Raw genomic sequence first — 20058 nt, forward strand, 5'->3', positions numbered from 1 at the left:
TCACCCATCCCCTCTCACTTGTGATTGTATGACTGTAACTTTGTTGCTTGTATCCTTACGATTTATATTGACTGTTTCCTAGTATGATTTGATTGCTTATTGTACCCTATGACTAGTAAGTGTTGTACCTTATGATTCTGGACTCTTGATGAATGTATCTTTTCTTTTATGTACACTGAGAGCATTTGCACCAAGATAAATTCATTGTGTGTCCAATCACATTGGCCAATAAAGAATTCTATTCTATTCTAATAAAGTGAAAACACGATTGACCGTGGCAAGGATGCAAAATATTATGATAATATGTTTATTATCCATTTTCATTTAGATTTAACCCTTCAACACTTTTTCTGGATTCTTCACATAGTAGAGTTGCTCTCTGCTTATAAGCAAGAACTCCTAAAGTATTCTGATTGTTTTACAGGCACAAAATGTGGAAATAATACATAGATTATTTAATACATAAATAATACAATAATACATAAATCAATCTGTAATGCTTTGCTGTTGTGATTGAAGCTGCTCTCACAAGTTTTGTATCATATTTAGATAAACATTTAGGGTTGATTTTGAACTGTATGTATATTTGAATTCCTGTAACAAAAAATTCATTGTTCAAAACCAGAAAAATGCAAATGACAAAATTGCAGTACATATATTATAGAACAATTACTTCTTGGCACTGATATTGAAACAACAGCTTGAATCCAATCATCTACAGAATGATTTACAAAGAAAACTGGTATTGAGAAGGCTGGATTTATCCCATCAAACAAGAAGAAAAGGAAGTCTCAGAACCATTACTCATTACAGCTACACACAATCCAACAATATTATGAAGTGCTTTAGAACAGGGGTCACCAATCTTTTGGACTTCAGGGACCACCAAACTTATAATTTTAAATCCCATGGACCAGAAACCCTGGGAAAATCCCCCAAAAAGTCTGCAGGAAAATTCCCCACCCCATTCTTTATTTGAGATTGCAGGATACTGTCTCCAGCTCTGTTCTCAAGGAGAGAGAGAGAGAGACTTTTGGCTTCATGCAAGAAAAGCAGCAGAAGCAGCAGAAGTCTTTCTCTCTCTCTGCCCAACTCCACCAGAATGGCACAGCCTCTTGGAGCAGGATGCATTGCACGGTCCCAAAAACACTCAGAGTTTAGGAGAGAGGAAAAAAAAAGACTTCTGCTGCTTTCCTTGCATGCAGACAAAAGCAGAAGAAGAAAGAAGTGGAAAGAAGCAGGCCAGTAGCCAGGCGAGGTGTGTGGGGTGTGTGGGGCAAGTCTCCTCCCTCCACCTTTCCCCCACTCTCCTCACAACCTCATGTTGTTCCCAATGCAAGCAACATAAGCCTTGTGTTCCCACGGGCCATGTGGGCAGCAGAGCCTTGTGTTCCCGTGCAGCCTGGATTAATTGTTTTTTTGGAGGGGTGTTTTGGGGGTGAAATTTATCTGCGGACCACCAAAATTTTCTTGCAGACCACCATTGGTCCCCAGCCCCCTGTTTGGCAACCACTGCTCACCACATGTGTGAAAGTATAGAACTTCTCATTAAAAGAGCTGCCTCTTTTTTCAGGCTTCTGCAGGAGGCTGGAATCAAAAGATGCAGATGTTTTAAGTATTATATTATATGGCTGATTTAATGTCTTTGCCCATTAAAACATTTATATTTATATATATTTTTCAGCTTTGTGCAAATTGGAAGAGAGGGAGAGGCAGTTTTAATAAATAGTAGAGGTAATGTACTCACTATGAGTTCTGAAATATTTTTTCCAAAATATTTTCAAAGCAGGCACAGCTCTGTCCCAAAAATTATTCATAAAGAATACATTTAAGCAAATGTTTGGGCACAAAATACAAAAGCATATAAAAATGAGTCAATACTGTACCTCACTTTTTGACAAATGAAAAACCAGTCCTTTTGTTCTCTCCCCCCACCACCAACTTTTGTTCCTATTTCAACTTTCTGTCAGCACTGAGCACATTTAATATTTACTAGGTTTTATGAAAATGTGTTTTCTTCCTTGAGGTTTATTTTCTGAATTTTTGTTTATATCCACCAACTTGATTTTTCCCCCCTAAGCATATTCATATTTTGTTCTCAGTGTCACCTATTTATTACCATCTTGTTGGCACTTGTCAAATGAGTTTGTGATTGGACAGGGTGATGAAAATACCTCCTGGTGTTTAACAGGTGGATTTTTATATTTACTGAAAAATCAAAGTATATAATAATACCAATTTTAAAATATAAATGTCAGCACTGGTTTCATTTAAAAAAAACTATTGGTACTATATGTTTTCTTTTCAATTCTTTCATTACACTGAATATCTCAGCACAACTGGACCATATTCTTTAAGTACAATATAGAGCAGAATTAACAAAATAGGATTATACAGACCTTGCTGTAATCCAACTTTCACATTTTTCATCCTTGGAAAACAGTGGTAGGATTCAATTTTTTTTACTACTGGTTCTGTGGTGTGGCTTGGTGGGTGGGTGTGGTTTGGTGGGCATGGCAGGGGAAGGATACTGTAAAATCTCAATTCCCTCCCCACCTCACTAATCTGCTTTCCAGCTCCGTTCTCCTGTGCAGGGCAACAAAAGAAGACCCAGCTAATCAGCTGGGACTTGAGAGGCAGAGAATAGATGGGGCGGGGCCAGTCAGAGGTGACATTTGCCAGTTCTCTGAACTACTCAAAATCTCCACTATAGGTTCTCCAGAACTGGTCAGAAGCTGCTGAATACCACCTCTGATTGGACAGGTAAGAAACATGGAAGATATGTGCTCCTATCATAAAAATAAAGACTGCTAGATGTGATTGTTATAATGGTAATTAACAAGTATAGAAAACTTTGACTCTCAACAACCTTGGCATATTAAGAAGATACACTCTTATTAGAATACAGGATTATATACTGTAGTAACTGTACTTCCAGAATACTACTACTACTACTATTATTGTTGTTGTTGTTGTTGTTGTTATATCTTTTATTCATTAAACATGAAACTCAGTCAACTGAACGTTTAAAAATGTATCACAAATATAATTGACTGGCGCTAATAGTTGATATGGGTTGCTGCTAGCATCCTAGATATCAACCACGTATTTTCTTAAGATGTACGATGTTCCAAGTAGCACTACTATTTGCAGTTCTGCTGGTGTTATTGTCGGAAGCTGAAATTTCTTGATGTATTTTATAAAATTCTTGGACATGGTACAAAGTGCCTCGATGACAATGGGTATCACTGTTACATGTTTCATCCATAATCACATAGTTTCGATGGCCAGGTTGCAATATTTCATTATTTTTTCCAGTTCTTTTTCTTTTACTCTGACGTCTCCTGGTACAGCGATATCAATGAATTGTACGTTTTGGTTTGCGACAACTGTGATATCTGGCGTGTTGTATTCCAAATGACCATCTGTCTGTATTCAAAAGTCCCACAAGATCTTCACCTTCTCATTTTCAACAACTTTTTCCACTTTATGTTCCCATGACTTTTTAGCTACAGGTAAGTCATATTTTTTACATCATGACAAGTGGATTAATATAGCAACTTGGTCATGTCTAGCTTTGTAATCAGTTTGCGCAATTTTGCTGTACTCCCATATTAAATGTGAAACAGTTTTGACTTTGTCATTGCAAAGTTGGCAGTTTGGATTGTCAGTGGATTTTTTGTATCTTTGCTTTCATGGCATTAGTTTATAGTGCTTCTTCTTGAGCAGCAAGTATTAAACCTTCAGTTTCTTTCTTGATGGTTCCCATCTTAAGCCATGCTCATATCAAGTTGTTATCACATTTTTCCTCAATGTTTTTCAGGTGCTGCCCATGCAAAGCTTTGGTTTTTTTATCCATTTAATCTGTCATCCAGCTGTTTTTCCTTATATTTTGCCTTTTTTCCATTGTTTTTATAATATTCTCTGTTTTCACAGCCTACAGCAATTTTTCTGTACTGTGATTCAGATAGTCATTCAAACTTCATTTTTCTTCTTCTACAGTTTGATGGATTTGCAATAGCCCTCTGTTGGATTTGCAATAGCCCCCTATTCTTCTTGGCAGGTACAACCTGTCGATGTCACTTTGTGGCTGTAAAGCGTGGTACATATTCAAAAGTTTGCACATTTTCTGGTCCAAGTTTTCCAGTTCAGCCAAAGTTCAGTTGATGATTCCAGCTGGGTAGTGTATTACTGGAACTGCCCATACATTAATGGCTTTAATTATGTTTCTAGTATTAAGCTTTCATTTTAATATTTTGCGAATCCTCCTGATGTATTCCTTTTGCATTGACTCTTTGACTTTTCCATTCAAGATGTTATCTGCTTCCAATATACCCAGGTAATTGTAAGGTTCATCCTTTGGTAATGCTTTCACTAAGCTTCCCTTTCCCAGTTCTATTCCTTCTATTATTTCCATTATTCCTTGCTGCATGGATAATATAGCACATTTTTCAAGTCCAAAGTTCATTTTGATGTCGCTGCTGAACAGTTGAATTTGTAGTCTGTGCAATCTTCTTGCAACAGTTTACCAGGTGGTCCACTGTTTCTTCAGCTTCTTTGCATAGGAGACACTTGTTGTCTGTTCCTATCTTCTCAATTCCAGCTTTGTATACATTTGTCCTTAAAGCTTTGTCTTATGCAGCCAGAATTAATCCCTAGGTCCCTTTCTTTAACTTTTCTCTCTTAACCATTGCCAGATGTTGTTATTATCTGCTTTCCCTGCTATTTTTTTTTTTAATGTACTGGCCATGTAGTGCTTTGTCTTCCTATGCCTCTGTTCTGTTCTTCATTTGATCTTTCTTGTAGGCCAGTTTGGTCTCTCTGGTAGTCAGCAAGCCTTCCTGGCATATTAACTTCAGTGCATCTTTTTCATTGTCCTTCTGATATTCTTCCAAAGCCCCCCTTTTTTTCTTCAACTATTTAATGGACTTGCAACATTCCACCCCCACCTATTTGCCTTGGTAGGTAGAGTCTATCAATGTCGTTGAGAGGATGAAGGGCATGTTGTTGTTGTTGTTGTTGTTGTTGTTGTTGTTGTTGTTGTTGTTGTTGTTATTATTATTATTATTATTATTATTATTATTATATCAATTCATCTTGATTCTCCCAGACATATCTTCTCTTAGTAAGGGTATCTGTAAGAAATTTTCCTCTCTCCTGAGGCATCCAATAAAAAGAATACACTAGGTCAGGGTGTCAAACTCGTAGCATCTCATTATTGTCATGTGATGTATCATGAGTTTTTTCCCACTTCGCTAAACTGGGGGTGGGCATGTCCTACACATGATGCATCTGGACTGTGAGCCTGTTACCATTGCTCTAGGTTAGGAACAGTAATAACTGTTACTTGCAGATCCAATATCTACACATATCAATGGACAGCATTACACAGATATCTTCAAGCCACAGTAAATACTGAATGAATGGAAAGAAATTCCTCATTCTTGAGAATCTGACTTAGAGATAGCAATCTTTCTTTCTCACATGTTCAACAGCTGAAAAATCAGTATAAATTTAAGACACAATAGATATTCACACATTCTTCCTTTAAAACCACAGTTGTCTTGCAAACTTATCATGGAGCATTCTGTCACACTCTTTATTCTGGTTATTTGAACCTTTTCAAAATCTGTCCTTGCTAGCCATTACAAATTTCATATGTTCCTTTTTTGGTGGTCCTTAATCCTTCCTCTGCTAGCAAGTACTGAGCACTCTTTTACAGGTGAACTACAATAGTCATCTCTTCATCTCCACATTAGCCAATCTTTAAAGGTCTTTGCCCTTCACGTCTTATGAAATCTCTCCCTTGCTTTAAGACATGACTTATCTTTATTTACCTTCTTATGCTGCCTCTTATTCAGGACTCCTACTTTTTCTCTAAAACTCTGACTCCTCTTTCAAGGCCATCCAAGGGTGGGCATGTCTGATCAGGTGGCAGATACATACCCAAACCCTCATCTTTTAAATATGCAATGCATGTAAAAAAGGAACAAGGTTCTGAATATATGGTCATATCTGATATTTTGACTTGTTTAAACCATTTTCCCCCATATGCTATGGTAACCTATTATTTCCAAATGAATTTCTCCCCTTTTCCCCCCTTCTGCATATCATGACCTGATCAAATACTTTACATTCACAGCTATACTTTCCCCAAACCCTATATTTGTTTCTACTTTTTCAGAACAATTTCTCCCTTTTTGGGGAAGCTCCATACTTTTGATTTATTAGTGGATTCTACACTGTGTACCACAAAGCTCCTTATCTTTTTCTGGTGACTTCTTTATTGTTCCTATTTGTTTTAATATCTAAGAATGCTTGATACTCTGCCACTGACTTTCTACTTATAGATCTATAGTATATATTATATATTATAATATTGTAACCAGATTCCTAGATTAATATTGTTGCTTCTCATTACAACCCCCTACAACAGGAATGTCAAACTCATGTGGTCACAGCATTACGTGACATACTGGGACTTTTCCACCCTTTTATAATCTGGGCATAGGTGTGGCTAGTGTGAAATTGAGGCGCTATAGAGTCTGAAGAGGAGCTGTTCGGAATATATATTTAATTTTCTAATCTGTACTTACTTTATCATAATAGAAGAATACTGGAATGTAAGTGTTGTCACCAGAACAAGGTATTTACGTTAGATAGAGGAGATAATTTTGAATAGTACAAGTGAGAAAGAATAATAGGCACCCAAAACAAAACTATAACAGATTTGTTTACTTAATGTATTTATATTCCACTTTTAGCCAGTCAAAATATGTCAGGTGGCCTGATGGCTGTTAGTAGCTGATAGTTGAGCAGAAAGAAACATAGCTTTTCTCTCATCAAGGTGAAAGGAAGGTCCTGATGTTTTGTTCTGTCTCCACAGTCTAAACTTTTGCTGCTAACCATATGAAATGTGTGTGTGTATGTAATATATATATCCAAATTTACCATCATGATCTTCAGAGGTATAGTAGAAATCTCTACCAATTATTCCTTTGATCTTTTTTTGTTATATGTAAAGATTTTAAAAAGCATGAAGTAAGAGTTGATTTATAAAGATTCTGTTTTGGACTAATTTGGGAATCTGAGCATAAATCGAATCAAATATTGTTCATCTTGGTTTATTAAACTGATTAACACAACAATCTTCTCTTGCACAATTGTCCCTGTTTTATCCTTTCTTTTAATACTTCTTTCTAAGTTGTTTTGCTTGTCAAAGCAAATATGAAATGTTCATTCAGAAATCTGTGGCAAAGCTAAATCTATTCTGGGCAGCCTATCTTGTTATTATCTCTGATAGCCCAAGCATGAGGTTACAAAAACTTAGAGAAGCAGATGCCGTTGGAATATCCGACCAGTTTTTTTCCATAGGGACAAGAAGAATCAGGAATGATTCTGCTCACAACCATTCATCCTTGGTTGTATCTTGATTGGACAATTGCAATTAGATAGGTTAGAAGGGCTATGCATTAGAACACTTTATCTGTGGGACTACCTTCTATTTTCAGGTAATGCCATTCACTATAATTCAAAATAGCTCAAAAGGACAATTTTTGAATTCCTTGGTGAAAGTATAGGACATCCCTGTTCCTTCTCCTCCCTTGGAATACTTGAGGTCAAAACAGCCCCAATCCCAATGGCATTTAGGAAAGCTGCCAAGATCTGGCTATTTTGAGAAAGCATTTATAGACTGGTAGCATGTTTAATTCCCCATCATGCAAAAAGACATTACTATTATTTCTCCATTCAAAGATGAATGGAAAGATGTTGCTGTTACTGCTGCTATAATTTTTGAGCTACCATTTTTATTGTTTATGCATTTTTTTAAGTATCTGTAAGCTATTTGATGAATGGCATTTACATTGCTGCAAATAAATAAATGAGAAACAACTGAACATGAATTCAGAATTCAGAGAAACAATTATAATGATAAATATAGCCAAACCTTAATGCCTGGAGTTTGTCTCCCAGTCCCAATATATCTTAACATATCCTTACCATCTTGTGTCTGATTTTCTTCTTTCTCTTCAATAGACATGTAGGGTATGCACACACACACACACCCCTACATGTCTATTGAAAAGAAAGAGGAATAGATAGATAGATAGAGATAGAGATAGATATATAGATATATAGAGATAGATAGATAGATAGATAGATAGATAGATAGATAGATAGATAGATAGATAGATAGATAGATAGAGATAGAGATAGAGATAGAGATAGAGATAGAGATATATAGATATAGATATAGATAGATATAGATATTCGTAGATTTTCATGGGTACAGGTATGCAGGTCTTGGCATGTTCGGGTCTTTTCCCATGTAAGATTGAGAGTATCTTGGTGACATTTTGACGAGGTCCCACTCACCATTTTCAGGCTGGTGCTTTCGGCTTCATGCTTGTGCAAGACATGATTGGAGCTGCTGTCTCTCTATAAATACTGGTGGGGAGGTTGGCTGTGTTGTCATTTCTTGATTAGTTGATGGAGTTGATGTTTGCAGATTGGCTGGCTTTTTTGTAAGAACATGTGTGGCTGAGGTATTGGCTGTGTGTCTATCAGCCTCCTGTGTTGTAATGACCTGGGTAATGGGCTGTGTGATGACCTTCTGAGTTCTATTGTTTTGACATCCTGGGTCTTGTGCTGTAATTTCCTGGGTTGTAATGACCTGGGTCATGGGCTGTTTGATGACCTTCTGAGTTCTATTGTTGTGACATCCTGGGACATGTGTTGTAATCTCCTGGGTCGTTGGCTGTGTTGTAACATCCTGAGGTTTTTTGGTGTAAGCTCCTGAGTTCCGTGATGTGATATCCTGAGTGGGTGTCTGTTATGTGATGTTCCAGGTTTTGGTTTGGCTCTGAGTTTGAAGCCTGGCTATGTGTTCATGGCATGTGTCAGTTTGCTTGGTTTGGGGGTTGGGATGTGTGGCAGCTGGTGAGGCAGCCATGGCCTGGTTTCTGGATGGTGGTTGACTTTCATCTATGAGGTGGGTTTGGGTTTGAGTCTGGTGAGGGAGATTGGTGGTGGCGTCATGTGTTGTTGAACAGTCATTACAACCCAGGAGATCACAGCACAAGACCAGGATGTCGAAACAATAGAACTCAGAAGGTCATCACATAGCCAGGTCGTTGCAACACAGGAGGCTGATAGACACACAGCCAATACCTCAGCCACACATGTTCTAACGAAAAAGCCAGCCAATCTGCAAATATCAACTCCATCAACCAATCAAGAAATGACAACACAGTAAAATTCGACGAAACGTTGCCAAGATACTTCCAATTTTACGTGGGAGAAAACCTGAATAACCAAAGATCCACATACAAATATCCACGAAAACCTCAGAAAATATGTGTGTGTATGTATGTATGTATGTGTGTGTGTATATATATATATATATATATATATATATAGCTGTGCATCTCACAAGCAATTCTGGATGAAAAAAACCTTAAAAAATAACTATTAACAAATATTAAATGATTAAATACTATAAAAACAGCTAAAATAAAATGAATGGATGAAGAAATGTTAATTGTAATGGTGTCATATCACCAGTTCATCTGGTGATATCACACCATTACAATTAACAGTGGGTAAACAAAATTAGTCTAACACAATAATATTCTTATATCAATATTCTCTTCTTTTTTAGTTTCAATATGTTCATCTTTGCATTATATAAGTCACTTATGAAAGAATGAAATCTTTCTGTCAATCTACCTTGACCCAAGCACTTACTGGTGTATTAGCTCTGCTGCTTATGCAAGTATCTTCTTGTACTTCTTGATTTTCTTTAACTGGTTCATACAAACTGTCCATAGAACCCTCCTGAAAGGCAAATATATCATGTGTATCATACTTGTATCCATTTTTATTTCTAATTTATTCATTAATGTCATCTAATTTCTATTTCATGAGAATAGGGTACAAAAATAATGATAATATTACAAATTATTTGTAAAATTTCCAAGATAAGAACTATGGTACCAAAATATTTAAAGATCTTGAAGTGCTGTTGATTGATTGATAAAATTAATCTGGCTGTCCAACACAAACACTGTGGCAATCAATCAATGGAAAACAATAAAATATATTAAAACCAACTAAACTCAATACAATGGCAGCCATACTAAAATATACGTCAACTTATCCAGTTGATACTCCAATTAACTTCACCCAAAGGTGTGGAAAAATAATAAAGTTTTAACTACCTTTGTAAAGACCTATCAAAATCCTTCATATTTAATAGCAAGTCTGTTAAATAATATTAAAATATGTATTTGTGGATTGCTGTCACATCCCCAAACTAAGCATAATACTAGGAAATGATACAGGTAAAATATATCTGACATTTTTCTTTAATCCAATCAGACTAAAATGGAACTGAGTCGTGGAATAGAAATTTGTAAGAAGCAGCAAAGCAGCTTTTTAACTGATTCCAGTTAAAAAGAAGCCAACATATAACATACTGTTTGAAAAGTTAAAAAAAATTCAGAGAAAAAAAATTCAAGGAATAGGACCAATATTAGAGGTGAGTTATTGAATAGTCATGATTGTCAGAGATGAAAAGGAATAAAAAAGACAGTGAAAAGACTCATGCCAAGAACATATGAAAAAATATGTAATGCATGGCTGTTTCTGTGATCACATTAGAAATCTTCAAGTCAATATGGAGGATTATAGTACATAATTGTGAACAACAATATAAGTATAATGGTCATAAGGAAAACTGGTGGGATGAGGAAAGTCAGTGCTGACTATGATTTTTCCAAGAAGGAAGATATTTCATTTTCTAGCTTTGTAAGAAACTCTTTTGCTTATTTCATGTTGTTTTCCTCTTGGTATATGTAAGCGTCTTTGGAATACTTTGGTATTTATGCTACCCTGAAGGAAATTAAGAGCAGCACAGTGGCCTAGAGGTGAAGACACTCACCTCCCATTCAGAATGTAGAGTTCAATCTTAGATTGAACTTTTACAACTTCTTTTCCTTGCCTTCTTCCCCCTCTTCTTCTCCCTCCCCTTTTTACCCCCTTGTCTCTCTACTTTTAACTCTCTCATCTGTAATCCCCTTTTCTGTTGCTTTCTAATATTATACTTATCTTTCAGTTTGAGCTTCTTCGGTGACAGACCAAACCCTCGTCTCTCCGAGGCTTCAATCTATGCTCACCACTGGAGCACTCTGAGCCGGCTGGTTTCGGGGCTAAGCCACTCCATAGAGGTGGTGAAGAGGGGGGAGACTGCCTGCAGGGTTGAGGAGAGCCACATCTCTCCTCCCCAGCTGGCCATTACCGCCTTTCCCGAAGGCAGTTGTAGCGGTAGTCAGAAATGGCCACCACAAAGAAGAACTCGACCGGAAAAGAATGTGCAGGAGGAAGATAAGAAGAGAAAGTTTTGGTTGACCGGGTCAAACAGCAAAAGCAACAAATAAGGTATCCTGGAATTTAAACTTAACAACATTGTTCCCAAAGAAGATTTTGAAGCTGCGAAGGAGAGAGAGAAGGGAAAGGATTGGGGTTTTTTTTCTTCCCTTTCTTATACTGACAGCTAAGAGACTTAAGCAAGAAACTGAAAAAAAAATCCACTTTGACATTGATAGGCATCTAACCTGAAAATAAAAGTCAAAGGGATAATAAAGATTTCTGGACATTTAAAAGTTTTAAAAGCTGGAAAGGAGAGAAAAAAAGAATAGAAGGGCAGGATCTGAAAAAATGGAGGAGACTGCCTGGAATTAAGGAATGGAACTGTAATTAAAAGGAACTTACAGTGAAATTTTAACAAGATTCCTCAAAGATACATTTTAATGGAAACTTGGTAACAAAATAATAGAACCCCAGGAAGAGAAAGTGGAAAAAAGAAGCAAGTAGAAACAGCCTTGGATTATTTGGATTATTTGGTGATTTTTGGTTTTTGCATCTAGATGACTAAAATTAACTGGGTGGTTGTTTAAAAGTTTTTAAAATGGTATCACTCTTAGAAGAACTGAAAACGGAACTTTAAAAATGGAAAGAAGATGCACAAGAAGGGAGAAGTTCTTTTGGCTTTGTGTTTCAATTCTTAGAAATGGGATCTGGAACTAGGAGAAGCAACAAGAAATGCTTGCAGAACAAGAAGATTGGGACAAAGATGAAGCCATCTTTAACGATCAAATAATCTTAAGTGGGGGGGAAGGAAAGGGGGGAAAGAGAGTGAAAGGTTTAAGATTAGAAAAAACATCCCAGAAGAAGAACAACTTGAAATTGTTGGAATAGTTGAGAAGTGGAGAGTTGATCTTTTAAGCATTTAATAGTGAGTGCCAAACCATGTGCATTAATCAAACAGGTGGAAAGAAAGTTGGGGCAGGCAGGCACAACACAGGTTATGTTGACAGTAAACAGAGCGTCAGACATAAAGATCTCAAGTGCCTATATACAAATGCACAAAGCCTGGGGAACAAACAGGGTGAACTCGAACTACGATTACATGAAGGTAGATATTATATAGTTGGAATAACAGAAACTTGGTGGGATGAAACCCATGATTGGAACATACTGGTAGAAGGATACAAACTGTTCAAAAAAACCAGACACCATAAAAGAGGAGGTGAAGTTGCACTGTATGTAAAGAACCACTATATTGCTACAGAAATGCATGAAACCAAAGATGAAAACCTCCTAGAATGCATATGGGTCAATATAAAAGAAAAAAGAATGACATGGCCATAGTGTATATTATAGGCCACCCAATCAAGCAGAAAAAAATGTCCTTTTTGCCAACCAATTAACAAACATATACACAACAATAGTAATGGGGGATTTCAATTATCCTGATATCAATTGGAAAACTAATTCTGCATCAAGTGAGAAATCAAAGTTCCTAACCAACCTAGCCGACAACTTTGTTGTGCAAAAAGTAGAGGATGGAACTAGAGGGACAGCCATACTGGACTTAATTCTTACAGAGAAGTGATAGAGGGTGTTGAAACTGCAGGAACCTTGGGTGAGAGTGACCATGTAATACTAGAATTCAATGTAACACAAACACAAGCAATAGAACATAATGACACCAGAGTCTTGGATTTTAAAAGAGCTGATTTCAATAAACCCAGAGAGAACTTGGGAAAGATTCCATGGATGAAAATCCTAAAGGGGAAAACAACTCAAGAATCTTGGAAAACTCTGAAAAGTACGATCATAGAAGCCCAGACCAGCACAATACTACTGAGAAAGAAAAACAAGAAATCCAATAAGAAACCAGCATGGCTGCGCAAAGTTCTCTCTGGCAAATTGAAAAAAAAAAAGGACAAGCACTAAAAAAATGGAAAGAGGGACATACAGCTAAGGCAGAATATCAGCAGATAGTCGGAATCTGCAAAGATGAAGTCAGGAAAGCAAAGGCTCAGAACGAATAAAGACTTGCAACAAAAGTCAAAGATAATAATAATAAAAAAAGGTTCTTCCAACATATAAATTACAAGAAAAAAATCAAGGAAACAGTCGGTTCACAAAAGAGAGAAGATGGCAAGGAAGTAACAGACAACAGAGAAAAAACAGAACTGCTTAACTCATTCTTTGCATTGGTCTTCATGCAAAAAGAAACTATAACTCAACCAAAAACATAACTGTAAAAGACAGACCAGAAATAAAAGTTAAAATAAGCAAAAAAAAAATAGTAAGAGAATACCTGTTTGATCTTGATGAACACAAATCACTGGGGTCTGATAGATTATACCCCAGAGTTTTAAAGGAGCTGGCAGAGGTCATCTCAGAACCACTGCACCATATCTTTAAAAAATCCTGGAGCACTGGGGAACTACCAGAGGACTGGAAAAGAGCTGATGTGGTTCCCATCTTCAAAAAAGGGAAAAAAAAAAACCAGACCCAGGAAACTATAGACCAATCAGCCTAACATCAATACTGGAAAAAATAATAAAAAAACAGATCTACCAACATCTAGAAACAAGTAAAGTAATAACTAGCAGTCAGCATGGATTTGTTAAAAACAGATCATGCCAAAACAATCTTATTTCATTCTTCAACATAGTGACTAAATTAGTAGACCAGCGAAATACTGTGGACATAATATATTTAGATTTCAGCAAGGTATTTGACAAAGTAGATCACAACCTACTGCTAGAAGAAAGTGGAATAGATAGCACCACCACTAAATGGACTTGCAACTGGCTGACAAACTGTACTCAATGAGTAGTCCTTAATGGGTTTAAGTCTACATGGAGGGAAGTAAACAGTGGGTTGCCACAAGGTCTTAGGCCCAGTACTCTTCAATGTCTTCATTAACAACTTAGATGAGGGAATAGAAGGGGAACTTACCAAATTTGCAGATGATACTAAGATAGCAGGAATAGCAAATACCCAAGAAGATAGGCTCAAAATCCAGATGGATCTTGACAGACTAGAACATTGGGCCATATCTAACACAATGAAATTCAATGTAGAAAAAATAAAGTCCTACACTTAGGCAAGAAAAACCAAAAGTACACATAAAGACTAGGTGAAACCAGGCTCAATAGCAGTAACTGTGAGAGGGATCTTGGAGTCTTAGTGGACAATCAGCTAAATATAAGCCAGCAATGTGCAGCAGCAGCCAAAAAAGCTAACGCAATCCTAAATTGCATTAACAGAGGGATACAATTGAGATCATGTGAGGTACTAATACCACTCTATAAAGCCTAGAGTATTGCATCCAGTTTTGGTCATTACATTAAAAAAAGATGTTGAGGCTCTAGGAAAAATACAGAGAAGATAAACCAGGATTAGGGGACTGGAGACTAAAACATATGAAGAACGGTTACAGGAACTGGACATGGCTAGTCTAGTGAAGAGTAGGACCAGGGGAGACGTGATAGCAGTTTTCCAATATTTGCGGGGCTGCCACAGAAAGGAAGGGGTCAAGCTATTTTCAAAAGCACCTGTAGGCCAGACAAAGAATAATGGATGGAAACTGAACAAGGAGAGATTTAACCTGGAAATAAGGAGAAACTTTCTGACAGTGAGAGCAATCAACCAATGGAACAGCTTGTCCTTGGAAGTTGTGGGAGCTCCATCACTTGAGACTTTCAAGAAGAGACTGGACTGCCATTTGTCAAAAATGGTGTAGGGTCTCCTGCTTGGCTGGGGGGTTTGCACTAGATGACTTATAACCATGATGGTGAACCTATGGCACGCATGCCACAGGTGGCATGCAGAGGGGTGGGATTCTATAGATTCACACCTATTCTCTAGAACCAGTTGTTAACATTCTAAGCAGTTTGGAGAACCAGTTGTTAGAAGAAATTTCTGGCCTAATCCTGTAAGGAAGGCAGGAAGGAAACATTCTGGTGTTGCTTACAGAATCTGCCTCTCTGTTAACCCTTATTATATTCTTGGCAGGACTAGACTTCCTGTCTCTGGAACTTCTCTGGAGTTTTTTTTCCTCCTTTGCTGGTACTTCGCTTGTATCGATGATCATTCAAAGTTACAGTGGCACTGAAAAAAATGACTTTTGACCATTCTTCACACTTATGACTGTTGCAGCATCCCCACAGTCATGAGAGGCCAGGCGAGGAGATGCGTGCCTCAATGTGAATGATGTTGAGTTGGCCCAGCCAGTCACATGAACACCAAGCCATGCCCACCAACTAAGCCACGCCCACAGAACCCGTTGTTAAAAATTTGAATCCTACCCCTAACGCGGAGCCATTCATGCCGGCATGTGAGCTGCAGGCAACTTACCTCACTATGCGTGCATGTGCCTCCCAGCTGATTTTCGACCAGTTGGAGGCCTTTTTCAGCCTCCAAAAGGCTTGAGGAAAGCCTCTGCAGGATTTGCAGGCCAAAAAATAGGCCCGCTTTTTCACTTCCTGTTTTTCTGAGAATACAGGAAGTGATGAAACAGGGCTAGTTTTTGGCCTGCAAAACCTGCAGAAGCCTTCCTCAAGCCACTGGGAGGCCGAAAAAGGCCTCAAACTGGCTGAAATTCAGGTGGGAGGCACAGTGCAGGTAAGGGGGTGGCGGGGCTGGAAGGGTGGGGATTGTGCACACATGCGTTGGGGGCATGGGGGAGGCACACATTGCTTTCTGGGTATTGGCATGCAAGCGCAAGCGAGCCAGCACATGCACAATTTTTGGCACAGGAAACCAAAAATGTTAGCCACCACTGACCTATAAGGTCTCTTCCAACTCTGATTATCTGTTATCTATTATGACTTGCAAAATGAAAACTATTCTGCATAAGACTGGTTGATACGGAGACTAGGTAGTTGCTTGATTTTCAGTGATTTTCAATGACCTTAAAACTCCTACATAAGCTTAAGGAGTCAGTAAGCAAGGCTAACAGTGTAAGATCAGATACTCATTGTTTTATACAATTTTCATATGATACCATTTTAACAACAGAATTATGAGTCCCTACTGAAATATGATGTTTTATAAGACAGCTTGCAAAAATGACAAATGCATTCCAAATGAAACCTGCTGTACTGTATAACTGCCAGTGAATCAGCACATGATCCTAGAAATATGCAGCAAGTATTTCTGATGATGAATTGTCAGTCTTGGATTACCAGAGCAAGTGGAATTAATTTGCAAATATTAAGTTGCAGCTGGGCATGCTCTACAATAGACAATGACAGAGGATAAAATATAATCCAAGTTGGGACAACAGTGCCTTATTAAATATACAGTGTTTAAAAATTGGTAGTTAATTTATCTGAGACAATATTAAGCTAAATTCTAAACAAGCCAAATGTCCTTATTTCATGAAATATGACATATATTTTTTGAAATATTATGAAGTTATATCAGAAGGAGAATGCATTAGAGAAAGCCAGAAGAGCCTTGCTTATATATCTTTCTGGTTGATGTAAAATATGTAGATACTTGCAGGTGACTATCTCTAATATTGCAATTATATTTGATTTTTCTGTACTAAAATTATATTCTCTACTTCTACACTACTTCTAGCATTTTTTGTAATATTCCTTTGTGGGAAATATCCCCATATTTGTTTTTAGATACTGAACATCATTTTGAGAGTTTGGACCATTAAGAGCTACAATGGTGTCTATTAGTACTTAGATGTATTTTCTAATTTAGCTTTTGGTATTTTTATTGGTTTGTTTCAACCACTCATAATTATAAATTACTAAGTTTAGATATTTTATTGTGTAAAATAATTTGTCCTCTTAATACTTTATTATAAAAGAATAATGGAAATGAATATTTTCATATAGTGAACTAAGTGAAAATATCATAACTGTTCTGTATTTATCTCTAATAAATAAATACAGAATGTAAGATATAAATAGAATTTGTCATAAAGAAATAAGAAAAACTTTTTTTAAAAAATAAGTATTGCTACCAAAATATAGATCTGATCTGATCTTTAAGGCATAAAAAAGACCACAACTGGTTTTTATACACATAATATCATTTTACAGAAGTACTCACAATATAAATACCCAATCAACATTTTAAAAGTTTATGACACTGAGACTGTGAGTTTTAGAAATGTTCTCTAGTAAGCATGATAAAACTGTGTATTTCAAAAATTTTCCAACATATTTTGTAAGAAATGAAATTTCAACTTTAATTCATGCTTCAGAATAAATTGATTTATATTTATGAGCAAAAAAAATATTTCCACCATAATCAACAAATGAAAGTTAATTTCAAAATTACCTCACAAAATATCTGCAAATCATACCATTGATTTCTTTTTAAACTAGTCTTTTTCTTTGCTGCTTTGAAGACTTATTTTATTACAGAAATTACACATTGTCTTTTTAATACTTTTAATCTCTCTCATCTGATTCAACCTTATGTTTTTAAACTCAGTAATCAAATCAGGAAGAAAAAGAAAGACTTACCAGTGAAAAGCAGAAAAAATTCATTTTGGAACAATGACAAAGGTATTCAACATTTAGAAATGTTATACTATTTCAAATAATCCTTGCCACACAATGCTGCTGCTTCTTGTCCTTCCCAGCTGTTAAACATTTCTCTCTAGAGATTAGAGCAGGATAAAATCCTTGCAATAATCCACTGGATTTCCAGACCATTATCAAATGAGACGCAAGCTTGCCTGGCTCAGCCCAAGCAGTTCCCTAAATTAATCAACAGTGTTTATCAACAAATCTGGACATTAAAGAAAGGGGGAAATGATGCTGAAGCTTGAATTTTCATTGACTTAAAATGGATTTTATGTCAAAAACAGTAAATGACTTCATTTATCCATTATCAAATATGCCTTTATTAAAACTCTTCAAAAGAGTTGAAATAACTCCCAATATTCCTAGGCAACTTGACTGATGACGGCTGGAAACCTTTAAATTGGAACTGCAATACAGGATAATATCATCTGGCTAAACTTTACAAAGTAATGTATTTAATGGCTTATCCAGTTGCAGACTCCTATGGAGAAGTTTGCATCTTTTCAATTTAAATTATCATGTACCTTTCAGAAAAAAGGCACAGAAATGCAAAGTGAATGTAAATATTGCCTAGAATAGATTGTGTTATTTGTTGAGATTCAGTGGAACAGGCATATTATATCATAAATTTTAGGGAGTTTCTATTAGCTCAGTGCCTCCGATGATAAAATAGTAATTAGTTAGACTGCCTTACCATGTTTCTATCACTTTTTCATAGTGGTCAAAGATTCAAGAATAAAATTGAATAGCAAAAGAGAAAGTGGACAGCCCTGTCATGTACCATTGATTCTAGGATAGGATTTAAACAAGGTAAAATAATAATTCTATTTTTTAATTATTCAATAATAAAATAAGTACTAATGCAGATTACTAACAAATACAAACTTTATATTTAGTAACAGGTTTTGAAGACATGACAATTTTGCTAGTGTTAATATAACTGGGAAAACCTGATATTTTTTGCCTACAAGAGCTAAACCTGGTCATAGTGTCTCTTGCATTTATGAACACCAATTTCTGTAAACCATTCGGCTGGTAATGACAATAAAAGGTCAATGGGTTTGGAGTTCTAATCTGTTCTAAATTAGAAGAATGCAACTACCAGACTGGAATTACATGCAACTTTATAGTCGGAAACAGGCTCATGATAGTATCCTCCACCAAAGTTCTGAATGGAATAGGTTGTAGTACTTGAGAAAAACAGAAATGTACATACAATTGTCTTTCTAGAGAAAGCTGCCATTTCAACCTCCAAAATTTGCTGCATATGGAAATTGCTTCGTTTGCCATAATAAATTAAAACCCTGACCTGCTGACCTTTTGTAAGGACATGAAGACCTAGTTGTGTGCCCAAGACTGTGACCCTGAGTGTGTAATGACTATATCGGCTCTATTGACATCTATGGAAATAGTTTACTCAGAGAACTGTACATAATTATTCTATATTGTTTTACCTGTTTTTTCTATGAGGTATCCTTCTCCAATTTACTAGTTGACATAGGCAACTGTAGAAAATAAATTGATAGACAGATTGATAAATAGATTCCATTTAGGAAGGAATGCAATGCATGTGAATGACATAGTGAAGTTCCTGCCTTTTGTTTTATTTATTAAAGCTCTTATAGCAGGATATCTTGAGAATACCCTCACAATATCTGGAAATTGTGATAATGGAAAAATTAATCTTTCATAAAACATTCATTTCTAATTAAGGAATTGTAGTTTACACAGAAATATAATTTCCTGTAAAAGGGAATAATCACCTCACCCACTCTCAGCAGTAGGTTGTTCACTCATTTGCCAATTTATAGGCAAATGCAGTGTTGCACTGAAGTGTGGCTGTCCAAAATGAACATTCATGCCTGCATATGGAATAGGAAGCAAAAGGCCTTTAGACAGTGGTCTTGTTTCTCTAAAAATAGCACAGTAAGTCAACTCACATTTCAAGGTTTTGTAGCATTTCCAAATACCTTAAAACTTTAACAAGAAAAAAGAATATTTCTCTAAGAGGCATTAATATATGCAGGTTATATTAAGTGGTAATAGAGTACCAAATAACTTATAAACAAACACTCTGATGAGGTAACTCTATTACAAGTTAGGATTTTAACCTGAATAGAAATTGTTAGGTTCTATTTTGGGG

General features: G+C 36.4%; 1 protein-coding gene across 4 annotated transcripts in view; it reads right to left on the reverse strand.

Moving 5' to 3' along the window:
- Nucleotides 1-17990, reverse strand: part of SAMSN1 (SAM domain, SH3 domain and nuclear localization signals 1) — a 103823-nt gene extending 85833 nt beyond the window's left edge. Inside the window, exons 1-2 of one of the 4 annotated variants that reach the window (XM_087937516.1) lie at nucleotides 17853-17990; nucleotides 9748-9837 (exon numbers count right to left, since the gene is read on the reverse strand). In XM_087937516.1, the coding sequence (XP_087793642.1) occupies nucleotides 9748-9837; nucleotides 17853-17876 (114 nt within the window). In that variant the 5' untranslated portion in view covers nucleotides 17877-17990. Of the gene's footprint in view, nucleotides 1-9729; nucleotides 9838-17852 lie in introns of all 4 variants that reach the window. The other 3 variants (XM_087937515.1, XM_087937518.1, XM_087937517.1) reach the window with 3 other exon arrangements.
- Nucleotides 17991-20058: the final 2068 nt, after the last annotated feature.

Source organism: Pseudonaja textilis, chromosome 7 (assembly GCF_049901715.1).
Source record: "Pseudonaja textilis isolate UNSWEBS1 chromosome 7, rPseTex1.2, whole genome shotgun sequence".
Taxonomy (NCBI): Eukaryota; Metazoa; Chordata; class Lepidosauria; order Squamata; family Elapidae; genus Pseudonaja; species Pseudonaja textilis.